The sequence below is a fragment of the Teleopsis dalmanni genome, chromosome 2, assembly GCF_002237135.1.
Source record: "Teleopsis dalmanni isolate 2A chromosome 2, ASM223713v2, whole genome shotgun sequence".
In the NCBI taxonomy this organism is placed as follows: Eukaryota; Metazoa; Arthropoda; class Insecta; order Diptera; family Diopsidae; genus Teleopsis; species Teleopsis dalmanni.
The window spans coordinates 224,385,698-224,399,281 of NC_051847.1; the positions used below are offsets into that span (position 1 = coordinate 224,385,698).

A 13,584-nucleotide genomic window follows, 5' to 3' on the forward strand; every position below is an offset into this window, starting at 1 on the left:
TTATTTAAAACCAATAGTTTTTATTTTTAATTATTCATTATTACGGCAGACTTGACTGATTTTTGTTATATGTAATGTATAATGCTATGCTCATGTCATATTTTCTTTTCGTTTTTACATGTAATTATTATACAACTGATATAATCATTTTAAATATATATAAACTATATACTTGTATACATATATTTAATATACTTGTTATTTATTTATTTATTATTATTTTCTTTCTTTCAAATATGTAATAGAACATTTTTTCTAAATTTGATTGATTATATTATTTATTTTATTAATAGGTTCTTAGTTTGACTAATCAAATATTAATATAATTTATTTAAAATACTCTCTATGTCTTTATATCTTTAACATGGTATAAATAACTACAATCGGTAATAACAATATGTTTAAATTTTCATTTATACTTATACTGTTCTATTTGGTTCTAAGTTTGTAAATATAGATCTCTAAAGATTTGCATTCTATATAATAGCTAGTTTAAAATTTAATCTAATTAAAATCTAATTTATTATTGACATTTATTGAAGTAGAGTAGTAGAATCCGAATTTTATTTGAAAATAATATTTAATTTTCATTTAATAAAGTAGTTCTTAAAGGTTTTTATTGTAGTTGAAACCTCATTCCTTTTTTACTTTAATAATAATATATTTAAATGAAAAATAAAAATCATTTTGAATTTTTATAAAAAAGTAAAATATTTAATATGTTTGTAATTATTTGTAGGGAATTTTTTTTTATTGATAAAAATTAATTAGGCTTATGTGAACGTAAAGAAAATTATATATTAATTTTTATTTTATTTATTTCATATATATTTCTTATAATATATAATATTCTGCCATGAGGAAGAAGTTAAATAAAGTTTAAAACGTTGGCGGATGTTTATATATAAAACAATTAAATAAAATGTTAATTATTAAATAGTTTTTACGTTCATATAAGCTTTATCAACAAATAGATCGTTAAATAAAAATTTATATTTATAGCATATTAAGCAATATTATTTTTAAAAAGCAACAAATAGTACCACTCGCACTCTTCGAAATGCTACATCACTCTTATAACTAATAATTAAAAACTAACTTTTAAATGCTTGCGTTTTTAAGAATTATACTTTGGTGTTTAAAAATTAACTTATATTCTGTAATTCGTAAATATAAGTACTTGTTTGAATTGTCGTCTCTTGACAAGAACAAGCTAACACCGCTATAGTGTTTGACAGAATATACACTTAAATAGATGTGTTAAAAGTAAGTCATTGGCTATGCTTAGCACTGGCTTAGCAAAACTGAACTAGCTGATTGTCAGTTCATTTCATTGGAAATAATTATTTCTATAAGAAAAAATATATCGAATCTCATATATACATATACCAGTGCGATATACATATTACAATATAATATTTGTGATTATTATTCGAGCAGTAACGCTACGCTTGAAGCTATATGCTATATGCTATATACTCCAATCCTTTTTAAGAATGTGAGAGTCGAAATGTGAAAACAACCATTGATATTAACTGATTAGCAATGTTTTTTACAAAATTCAATTTTAGACTGTTCAACTGTTCAAGTGTTCAACTCAGTTATTTAGTTCTTTTAAAAAATCTAAAGATGTCCAACGATAGATATTGGCCGCGGATCATACAACGATTTCCATGCGATTTGCTTTTCTTATAACTTTCGGTTGACTTTGAGACATATCGGACAAGCCACTATACTTGAAAGAAAATATAACAGTTTGCTGTCCAAAATTAGCTTCAAATCTGAAAAGAATAGTTTATATTTTATTTAAATTAAATACAATATAAGGAGATTATTATTACTCTGTGCTAATATGTATCTCCGGTGGTTTTCCTGTCGCGTTTTGTATGACTAGAAACATTTTAGTTACAATTTCGATTACATGACCTGTTTGAAAAACGAAATCTCCTTTTTTACGACCAAATTCCGACTACAAATAAAGAAAATATTTATAGTTTGTTTATAGTTTCGTCTTAAAGAATGGAATATATGTATAATATTCTTACCGCTTTTACATGAAAAACTGCTATATCATCTAAATAAGGACTCAGTGACATACGATATATTTCCGAAGCAGGCACTCTATATTTAACTTGTAATGTTCGTTGATCCAACAATAGTAGAGATGAGGTTGATAGAACTAATAAGATTGGCACAAACTATAGTAAATGAAAAATATATTAAAATCATTCATCTAAGTCATGTAATAAAATATATATATATATAAATGTTGTTAAACAAATTTGTTCGTTTTTTTTTATTTCCGAAACGAATATATTTTTTTCCAGTACCGAAAGAATGTCATTAAAATCATGTAAACTAGTAAATTTCTTTATAGTTTATACTCTTGAAGACTATTATTGAACTGCTTTTAATATTGCTTAAGGATGCAGAATTATAAAGTTTTAACAATTTCATCTAAATAAGTAAAATGCGATGTTAATCCAGTATTGCCCAGAATCTTTTTTTATAGTGACAATCGTGGGTTATTACGGGTTAATGCACAAAAATTTTTATCCAAGTAGGATATGTATAACATAAACATTTTCCTGAGGTTTACTGATAACTGGTCGCTTTATTAACTTTTTTATTATTAATTTTAATACATATATTTCGTATATTTAATTTTATAATCGAAAATTGAATTCAGGTTATAAGATATCCGATTACTTGCCTGCTAAAGAGTAAGTGCTTAGCAATTGAGATATCATGGCTATAAGAATAGACTGAATGATGTGATGTATTCGGTATTACATCAAGCATAAAAATTTAAAAGCTTAATTGAAATAATAGTTTCAAGTATGAAAATATACTTGAATACATCGAATATTAACTGAAGAATTTGAGAGCAGTAACTTAAAGATGTCGTTAACCAACTGAATCAACCGGCGGCCAGATTTGCATTTTGAAACCACTCATCTATTCGCTTGCTTCTCTACGGAAATATACTTCTACAATACATACATCAAAAGGAATGATAGTGTTGAACTATTGTTATAACAATATATATTCCAAAGAAAATAATCACCATTATCGTGATATAAAGATATTAAGTTTTACATTGAAACTATGACATTTCATATGAATTACCGTATTAAATTATTTACCGGATTTATTATTCTACTCACGCAAGCAGTCAATACTTTTATTGATTCGAGTATAAACATTAAAATAAACATAAGTCACAGTAACAGCTAACAGCAACAAAAAATTGAAAATGTAGTGATGATTGTGTTTTCAAAAAAAATATTTTATGACAAATTTTAGTTATTCTCGTATAACTATTTTCAATGTTAAAACATTATAATTTATTTTTAATCTTATTAAATAAATATTCAAATTAAATTTAGTGAAAGAAACTATTTTAAAGAATGGTGCTATGTGAAATAGAGTTTAGTTTACCTTTCCATTTGACCGTGTAATTTTATTGATTATGTCAGCAAACACAACATACTGATCGTTGGTTTCGATGCAAATTTTTTTCCATTGCGGATTGTGTCTTAATCGCACATAGTCACCAACAAAAGGATGACCAACACTAAAAAATACAAGTCATTTAGTAAATATCTATATAGATATGTTGGATGTTATACCTTCTTGAATAAGATGCTTTACGCTCTTTGAATATAATACTGGCAGTTACTTTTTCACGCATGCGATTTCTAGAAGTTTGATCAAATGAGTTTCGATATATATAACATTTCCAACGATGATAAATAGATCGTAATAGACGTGAGGTTTCTGAAAGAAATTTCGGTGCTGTAGGCCATTCGGTTGACAGCGGACTTAAAGTGTTGGGTGGAAGTCGTAGTGGTATTGTTAGTAAATATTGTCGTATTTTCCACCGCCGAAAATGTCGAGATATAACATCAACTGCCCATTTCACTTGCCTTTTATACTTCATGGTACGATACTCCTCTCGCGCCTAACATAAAATTATATAAACAAAGTATGCATATGTTGTTGGGATAAGTTTTGTAAATAAAAATGAAAATTTAAAAAATTTATTCTTCATTCAAAAACGTATGATATTTTAAAAAAAAAATAAAAAAATGCTTACAACTCGGTAAAGACTCCACAAATGTCTTCGTCCTGTAAAGGGAATGCCAAAGCGACATTCCTGTGCTCAACAAAAAGTTTTGTAAATTAAAAGGAGAACATAAATACATGCAAAATTATATTAAATAAAAAAAAATCTTAAGTAAACAGTTCTTACCCGCCATGTCCTCCATGCACTCGATATAGTAATTTGACTGTCCCGCATGCGTAAAAATCGCTTCCTCGCCAAATACATCCGAAAAACTTTTTGTATAAGCACTGCCAAATTATTTATACGGGCTTTACGAAATTGCTCCAACTCGTAGACAGTACGGGGGCTACGTACAAACACATTTTTTGTGCCGATTGTAAACTCTGCAGATGGCAATGGCAAATTACGTATTATCAGTGCAATGCCCTCTACAGTGCTACCACTGTGAAAGTGGGGCCAGGTGATGCTATTCAATAGCTTGTAGCGGTTGAAGAACTTGACATGCGACAAATGAAAGCAATGTCCTGTGCGACATAAGTGAACCAGCGGCATGAGTGACAAATAGCGAACTTGATGCTGGACTAAGGCTAAATCGAAGGAACGTGCTTGTTTGCTTTCATTCGGTTTAATGCAAAAAACATAATGAGCGCGGCGATTTTTAATTATGTCCAATAGTGTGTGCAACTGTGTACGTATATTTGAACTTAAAGTTGTTGGTTTCTTCGAAGTATGTCGCCTTGGATTGCCTGAATAAATATAAATAAATTGATTAAAATTAATGTCGTTGTCAGTGTCAAAGTCAGTGTCAGTGTCAGTCTCATTAACATACCTTCCGGAAAAAGACTTTGTACTAAGGGTAAATCGCTTTTATATAGTGCAGTACTTATATATCTGGGCAGTACATCTGTATTTTTTTCAAGAAATCGATGAATGGAGTAATTGACTACACTAGCAAAATGACGTATCCTAGTTTTAATAAAATAAATTAGTGTAGATATTTATTTTATATGCAAATATGCAAAATATATGAATATACTTAAAACACATTGAATTTGGTCCACTTGTCATGAAATTCGGATGACCAGCACAGCATTGTTGTATGCGCTGTAATAAAGCCTCGTTTGTATTTAAATGAGCCTCATTTATTAAGCTTAGGATGCCATAATTCGGCTTATCTATCAGCTCGCAAATGGATTCGTTATCAAAATAATCAATTCGTGTCCACTCAAGGCCTTCCTTAATGTAAAGCTCCTGTTCAGTTTTAAGCACATTATGTACGAAATTCTGAAACCAGAGTTTATCTTAATACAAAAGGTTTTTTGGAATACTTTAAATGAAAGTTTTACGTGATGAATTTTCTCAGCGCTGTAATTAATTGCAAATTGTTCAAATGAGTTACTTTCTAATATCTCGAAACCGTAAAAGTCTAATAACGCTAAATTTTTTTCTCTTTGGGCAGATTTAAGAATTTCATTAATTTTGTTAACAAGCCAAGTAAAAAGGCGGCCGTATAGTGTACGACACACAGTGCTACGTATATAAGCAGCTTGCTTTGCATCCAAATCGCAACCTAAAAGAAATTAAATTAATTAAGTAAAATAATTAAGCAACTTTTTATAATGTTCACACCAAATACTCACCAACATCCTCTTGATTACTGCTAAAACTATTTGATCTCGTAAGGCAATTTATTAATATTTGAGCTTCCAGATTCAGCAAATATGCGGTTTCTTGTACCTCTACATAATTTTAAATAATAAAAGTGAAAATTTAATCAAGTGATATTTATATATTTCAGAATAAATAAACTAAGCATTTATGATTTTATATAATCTTATATCAGTCAAAATCAATTATAAATAATTCAGCCATAGTTAATTATCGAAATTGAAGTATCTCAATGAAATAGATTAACGTCTTAAAATATGATGAAATTCTGAAACAAATAGTAACGTAATTACTAACGTAATAGTAATAATCTAACGTAATTAATTTGAACATCAAAGAAGTTTCGAATAGAAACTTGTAAGATATTTTTTAATTAAAATGAAGTTCATTTCAATAGATCAATTAAAAAGTGAGTTTAACACATTTATGCAGACAGTATTTTTCTTAGCTCTAATGCATGCATATATTTAAATAAACTACAGACAAAGTATCGGTCAAGAACACTAAATGATGGAGAAACTAAAAAAAACCAACTAGAGTCAAAATGCTAATTAACAGCACTAAAAGTATGAAAGAATATATTTAATCTCATAGCTCTATACATTATTGTTTAGAATATAACATAAGTTCGGAAGTATAAAAATATTTTCATTTAGTTGCATAAATAATTAAGCTGTAACGTTATTCATAGATTCAAATGTTCCTAAGACAACTTAGTAACATTTTCTATAAAGTTTTCTTTATAAAAGTATGCTATGTAATTAATTTAAAGACGACAGTAAACATAACGAAATATGAAAATAAGTATTTTAAATATAGAGGTTTTTTCGAACAGTAGTGAACTACAACAACAAAAATTCATTTTACATTATTTTAATTAACTGAATTTTTGGCTTATCATACAGCAGTGGTCTTGGAAATAATTGTTGCATTTAATTATTCGTAAATAATTTTTTTGGATTGCAAGTACCAGGAATCGAACTCGCGCCCTGCCAAATTTGAAGCTTAGAGTCAGTGCACCTTAACCAACTGACCCAAAAACCGTACTTGACTTTTATGTTTGCACATTTTTCTGGAGTTTTGTTAATTTGTTGTGAAAGTTTTAACACATTTACTTGCTGTGTTTATATAAGAACGAAATCATAAACCAGCTGTGGAATAAATGAATTAATTAATTATATATATATATATTTTTTATTTTTAATTGTTAAATTTCAACACTATTCTATTTGTAGAGGCATTATATGTTGCATGAGAAAGTCATGCTAATCTTACTACACGATTCGCACTGGCGAGACCAATATTTTGTGAATATAAGTTGTAATTTAACTTCAAATCTTTTTAAATATATTCATTTTAATCCTTGACATCATTCCGTAAAGCAATTAAATCAGCTACTGAAAATCTTCGAATTTTCTATAAATTTAAGTGAATTTACATTCTTGTCGGTACCCACTTCACACAAATAGTAATGTTTCAAAACAATTAGTTTATCAAATTAAAATATTAAAATTATTTGAATATACTAAAGTTACATTCAAATTTAAAATCATAAAATAATTTGGTAAATAAATAAAGGATTCAAAATGAATATTTTGAATATATGGTATAAAAAATAAATATTGGATATTATTTAGCTTTACCATAAAATTTGAATAAATTTATATTCTAAAACTTACCATATAGATTTGATATTTGACAACCTTCAGTACCATCAATGTTAGTGGTAGGTACAAAAATAAAATTTCCTAATTTTAAAACCACAGCTAGAATCCGAAATATAGAATTAATCTCATCGCATGATAGTCCAAGTACTTCCAAAGATTTCTGTAATTATAGGGTCTTCATTTAAACGATTAACTTCGCAATTATATAATTAAGAACTTTACCCTTGTATAATGAAAATTGGTGCGATCTTCTTCAATGGCAGTTGTATTATTTAAAATTTCATATTTTTCTACATTACGATAAAGTTTTAAAGATTCTACAAAATAATATATAGTTTATTATATATATATATATATATGTATATATAGGTGCAAGAAATTAATGCTGAACTTACTTAATAATTGCAAATCTGCACCCAAAAGCAACTGATAAAATATGTGAAAATTCCGCTCTCCAATAGTTGTGTTCGTTATCCTGGTCTGTAAGTGTCAAAAAATAATTTTTGGTTGTATTTTATAAAAATTTAATAATACATTTAAGATAAAGATATTTGATTTAACAAACCTTTTCAAGCATATCTTTAATAATAAATCAGACATGAAAGTAAATTTTTCATTTTAGTAATGTATATATATAGTATATAGATTTATATTTATATGAAGTATAACAATGTTTCATATGTTTATTTTATAATCTAAATAAGGATGATATATATGTTTTCTATATTAAAAAAAAAAACGTTATCCTTCTTAACTAATCATTTATTGGTTTTGTTGCTGTACTATCTTTATTAATAATCCAACAAAAATAAATTTACAACTAGCAGAAAACATTACTTACAAATCTCTTCAACCAAATAAATTTTTTTTCGATATTTTTGTATAAATATGTAAAAAAAATGTACATTTATAAGATAAAAACAATTTATTTAACAACCATTTGGTAATAATCGAATATCTCTAGAGGTCGATTCGACAACTTCTATAATAATCGTAATTATAACAACAAATTACCGGAGGAGGAGGAAATTGGTTTAATAATAGATATCTATAGATATATATATTAAATTATAGAAATATTTATATATACTTTAATAACTTCTATCATATTCATAATTACAGCAAACAATTACATTAAATTACTGTCAGAGGAGAAGGAAATTGTTTTTTTTAATAGATATCTATATACATATGTTATATACTATATTATATCACAAAATGTTATATAAACATTTATATACAAATTTGTATTATATATTAGAACATATCATACGACTATTTTATTTCAATGTTGTAATATAGTGCAAATAAGTTGACATAATTTTACTTACAGTGTGTTATGTGAACTCCAATTGGATCTCCCTTAAAATCGATTTCAATATCGAAAAGTTTTCCCTATTAAAAAAAATTAAAAGAAAAAAGAAAAAATAAAACATAAAAACATTGATTTACAACAATTAGTACTTTAATTTACATATCTACTAGAGTTATTGTTCTTCATTGTTGACGCATTTCCCATAGCCTCGAGAAAGACATCAGCATAGGAGACACACTCGCGCAATTTTTGACTTGGGGTTTTATGTCGATTCCGTGTGAGTGATGGTGATGTTTGTGCACTTGCTGTAGTTTGACTTAATTTGTGAGCATCATATAGTGATATACGTTGTGTTGAACCAACAAGCGACGATCTTTTCGTTATTGGATTTTCAGTTGAATGTTGTCGAGTCAAATTTGAGCAGCTGCCACGATGCGTATGCAATTGATGCGATGGAGTCACTAAACGCGTGGCCTTCAGTAATAATTCCCTTTCATCTTTTTCTAAACTTTGAGCACGAGTACATTTACTATGGCCACAAAGACGACAACCACCAGAAGAGGCGGAAGTACCGGATACATATTTGGGTGATGAGCTCATTGTCCCTGGTGATTTCGAGGGAGTGGCAGTGCAAGGCATTTGTGAGTGTTGGTGTTTAAAACAAGATTTTGCAGGATGTTTGTCAGCATGTAGATGCATATAACCATATGTTGTGCTCAAGCTGTCCAAAGAAATATTTTCCGTACTTTTATGATGGGAAAAATCAAAATCAACAAATTTCTCGCGCATATTTCTATTAGATTGACGATCTGAACTTTCGGCACGTGTTCGATATGTTGTATTATCGCAACGTCTCGGTACTGCACCTGGTGATGGTGATTGCCGACGTGATGAACAGCCCATTGTGCCAATTGTGGATGTAGGATTTTTACAGAGAATGAAATTTGTAGCAGAACAACTACTTGATGTTCGCCTATGCATATTTGCTGAAGTGCAGCTAACGGATGATTGTTTTTTGAATATTTGTAATGGCGAAACATTCTTCTCCTGTATATGTGTTAAAAAGTTGACAATCATTTTAAATGATTCCGTTTTACCTGCACCGCTTTCACCTATCAAAAAAATTTATATTATTTTTATAAACTTTAATAATTGATATAAATGAAATTTTTAACACAAACCAGTTAACAAAATGCATTGATCTTCACTTTGATCTTTGAGCGACTGAAAAGCTAAGTTGGTGAGTCCATAGCTATGTAAAAATAAAAAATAAATAAATGGATAATTATTTAAGTATTGGAAACGCTTTTTGTGGGCTTACATGTGGGGTGGTAATTGAAATATTCCTTTACTTCCATAACTACGTATATTTTCCAAAGAATGCTCTGATATGTGATGATATGGATTCACTGCCACTACTGAGGTGCCTATATAGGTCTGAAATCACCAAATATGAAAACTGCTATACGGAAACTGCCGTAATACTCTATACTTACATATATGTGATCCCTTTTATAGCGTTGCTGAATATTGTTAATAAAACTATCTTCCGACAGGTTTTCTAATAATACAGAATCCCAAGTACCAATTTCTTGTTCCATTCTGATTTTATATTTTATTTGTCATCGTTAAAGCTAATTAAATTGAACACTATAATAAAAAAGTATTAGTGGAATGACTTTTATTAACAAATAAATACAAATACAATAACAAATATATGTTATATTTATATAAATTTGTTTATTTGTTTATTTATGTTAAATGCAATGTTAAATTTCGTGAATACATAGTTTTTTGAATGCATGTTGGAATATCGATAACATTGTAAAGTTAATATATGAAGACCTGTTACTTCCTTGTCAGTACTACAAATATCATCTATTTAATTTTTTATCTACCACAGGTCAAAAAACTTTCTGCAAATTTAAATACTCATTTAATATTAACGAGTTTTTATTGTATAAGATGACATTTGTTTTCTTTTCTCCTACAAATATGCTTCAATATATGCTTTGTATTGTCAGTTTAAGTGAAAATATCGATTTAAGCTTTTGGGAAAAGGCTTTCGATTTAAAACAATAATAACATTTAAATGTATCTCATTTAAAACATATTTGATTTAAATTAGTATGGCTAATATTTTTGAAGAAAATAAAATTATTTTTCTGCTTTGGTATGAGTGAATAAGTAAATTTTTTCTTGTCACATTTTTATCTAACATCTTTACCTGAGGCAATTTTCTTTTGAAAAATATTAAACAAAATGTACACATTTTTTTAGTTGCTTAAAAGTAACTTATTGTTAAAACTTTTATTTACAAAATAATATATTACTATTTTTATAATATATATAATATTATTTTAAATTAAAAAATTCCTTAACACATTTTATTTGCACTAAAATTTTTTTCTATGATTTTCGTTTCACTGACATTCGCTCGGTGAGAGTTGTTGAGCGTAGAGAGAAAGTAATATTTTAACTACAAACGTTTTTATATTATATTTCTAATATTAAAATTGTATTTTAATATCATATTCATAGTATATTATTGTGCAATGTACATGAATATTAGTTTTCTTTTGTTATGATAATAATAATTAAGCTTATAGAATATATATATAATGTGTTCCTATATGGATATTCATAAATTCATAAAAAAAATTTATAAAACACAACTGCTGTGTTTATAACACTTCGTACCTCAGCATTTTTTTGTATTTGCAACCCTTACCGAAAGGTTATGTCACAACATCAGCTGTGCTCTTTTCTTATTACATTTTCTTTCACCTGCATTCGCTAAAATGAACTTTTTGAAAAAGGTATTAAAATAAAACTAATTGCATAGTAGTCCATATGTGAATTAACTTATATTTTTAGCTTGGTCCTTTACTCGAAGCAGCTCAGACTCAATACTTTAAAAATGCTTCTTTACATACAACTGCGGTGTGCTGTAGAGTTCAAGCAGGTCGCTACCGTATAACCACAAAACGAAACAGACCACTTACCTATGAGATGGCTAATCCACCTCACTATATAGGGCACAGAAAGTCGTGGAATTCATGGAACACATGTAGGTTTAAAAATGTTTTAAGCTCTTTAACAAGTTTTAATTAATTTTGTATACATATAGCAACAATGTTGGATGGGTTGCGCCCTTCTCAATCTGCCATTGAAGATGTGTTTCTGCGCAAATTTATGGTCGGTACATGGCATGATTTAATTTGCTCTGAAGTCATTATAAAACGACAGCACAATATGATACGAATAGCTGTTATTATTCGACAAGCGATTAGTGCTCGAAAGATGTATTTTCTTATTGGCTACACTGAAGAGCTGTTATCTTACTGGATGCAGTGCCCCGTTACATTAGAATTGCAAACAGTGACAGATAAAAAAGATGTAGTTTTTAAATATATTTGAATTTGATTATTAAAAAAGGAAAAATAAAAAAGTTATATTAGCTAAATTTTTTAGTGTATTGTTATTTCACTATGATTTTTATTGCTTTGCCAAGTTTTAATTGCTTTGTTAACAATTGCTGCATCTTGATCTTTCACCTGTTAAAATAGAGTCACAAAATTTATCAGCATAGAAAAAAAATTGCGGTCAGTACCTGTTCAACCAGTGTCTTAAATTCATAAGCATTGGTGCATTTTAAGATAGCATCTCGAAACGCCTTAACTAACTCAATAAAGACGAAAACAACTATTTTTCTTGAGCCACCACATATTTTATCCCACACTTTTACCAAAGCAGATTCATTAATTATACCAGCAAAGCAGTTAAAATACCATTTGTCCACTATACCATTGCTAAATACTTCCAAACTATCTAAATGACTTTAAAAAGAAACATAATTTGTCAAGGGGTTATGGTTTGCTACTATTATATCTTCATACTTACTTTAGTAATGCAATATCTTCTCTCTTCAGTAACATTTGGGTCAGTTCCTTAAGCTTTGGACACTCTTGCTTAATATCATTTGTGCAGCCATAAAATTTTTTAGCAATCCAGTAAGTTTCTACATCGTTTTCAAATATTTGAAGCAACACCTTTACAATTTCGATGAAGTTGTCATCTTGGGCACCTTCTACTTGATGCAGTAACCGATTATTTTCCAGTAGCCACATGGTATATATATTATGACTCTTAGGAGTTGGTGCTGTGACATCACGATCTATGTACTGCATTATTTGCACAGCTCGACGCAAATCTTCATAAACAGCAGTCCGCTGCTCTAAAATATATTGTGCAGAATTTTTATGCAAAGGCAGTACGCCTGTAAAAACAAAATATTTATTGTCTTCATAAAATATCAATAAGTTGCTAATTAATACTTTACCGAGAATTATATTCCAGAGTAGGGCTCTTTGTGTTGTAGGAACTGTGTAACTTAAACAAAATTGTTTTAATTTTTCATGATTTCTTATATTATCCTCTAGTAACTTATTTAAAGATTTTTTCTCCTCAACACCATAGCACCCAACCTTTGAATAATTAAAATATATTAAATATATACAATTATTGATTATATATCAATATTATTAAGATAGATTATTATATATTTTCATATACTTACTTTTTCATAGTAACTAGAACGAAAATTTCGTTCGTCAGTAGCCATTTTCAATATTTGATATTTATACTAATATATATTGTGAAATAAATGGCTTTTTCCGTAATTTTCTTCTAAATTCGAATGCCCACCGTTTTTGTGTGAATACTGTTGCTAAATAATTAAAAACAACAAACTAGAAAATGTGGATAACAACAAAGTAAAACCAAATGCATTTGAACAGCTGTCACGACAATATGAGATAACGGGTGCTAATGTAGAAGTCAGTATATACGTATACCAGTGTTAT

At 28.2% G+C, this 13,584-nt stretch overlaps 3 protein-coding genes across 4 annotated transcripts; 1 reads left to right on the forward strand and 2 right to left on the reverse strand.

Annotated features, from left to right (window-relative positions):
- Positions 1-897: 897 nt before the first annotated feature.
- On the reverse strand, positions 898-10,975 carry LOC119678525 (unconventional myosin-Ib). Of its 2 annotated transcripts, XM_038090391.1 has the most exons (21): positions 10,947-10,975; positions 10,216-10,369; positions 10,041-10,156; positions 9,901-9,971; positions 8,879-9,831; positions 8,736-8,799; positions 7,970-7,983; positions 7,800-7,884; positions 7,627-7,721; positions 7,417-7,564; positions 5,710-5,808; positions 5,416-5,639; positions 5,106-5,353; positions 4,899-5,035; positions 4,256-4,815; positions 4,100-4,159; positions 3,633-3,964; positions 3,442-3,577; positions 2,046-2,198; positions 1,842-1,969; positions 898-1,781 (listed from the first exon to the last, which is right to left on the reverse strand). In XM_038090391.1, the coding sequence occupies exons 2-21, from the start codon at positions 10,318-10,320 to the stop codon at positions 1,658-1,660; spliced, it is 3,852 nt and encodes a 1,283-aa protein (XP_037946319.1). In that variant the 5' UTR covers positions 10,321-10,369; positions 10,947-10,975; the 3' UTR covers positions 898-1,657. The 2 variants fall into 2 exon arrangements, 1 of the variants encoding a protein (XP_037946319.1); XR_005252343.1 differs by lacking the exons at positions 898-1,781; positions 1,842-1,969; positions 2,046-2,198; ... (7 more) ...; positions 5,710-5,808; positions 7,970-7,983 and having other exon boundaries at positions 7,477-7,564.
- Positions 10,976-11,403: 428 nt separating this feature from the next.
- LOC119678529 (28S ribosomal protein S24, mitochondrial) lies at positions 11,404-12,192 on the forward strand. Its single transcript, XM_038090394.1, has 3 exons — positions 11,404-11,538; positions 11,597-11,789; positions 11,850-12,192. The coding sequence occupies exons 1-3, from the start codon at positions 11,521-11,523 to the stop codon at positions 12,137-12,139; spliced, it is 501 nt and encodes a 166-aa protein (XP_037946322.1). The 5' UTR covers positions 11,404-11,520; the 3' UTR covers positions 12,140-12,192.
- Positions 12,182-13,508, reverse strand: LOC119678527 (TBC1 domain family member 7). Its single transcript, XM_038090393.1, has 5 exons — positions 13,299-13,508; positions 13,062-13,206; positions 12,623-12,998; positions 12,333-12,558; positions 12,182-12,276 (listed from the first exon to the last, which is right to left on the reverse strand). The coding sequence occupies exons 1-5, from the start codon at positions 13,341-13,343 to the stop codon at positions 12,190-12,192; spliced, it is 879 nt and encodes a 292-aa protein (XP_037946321.1). The 5' UTR covers positions 13,344-13,508; the 3' UTR covers positions 12,182-12,189.
- Positions 13,509-13,584: the final 76 nt, after the last annotated feature.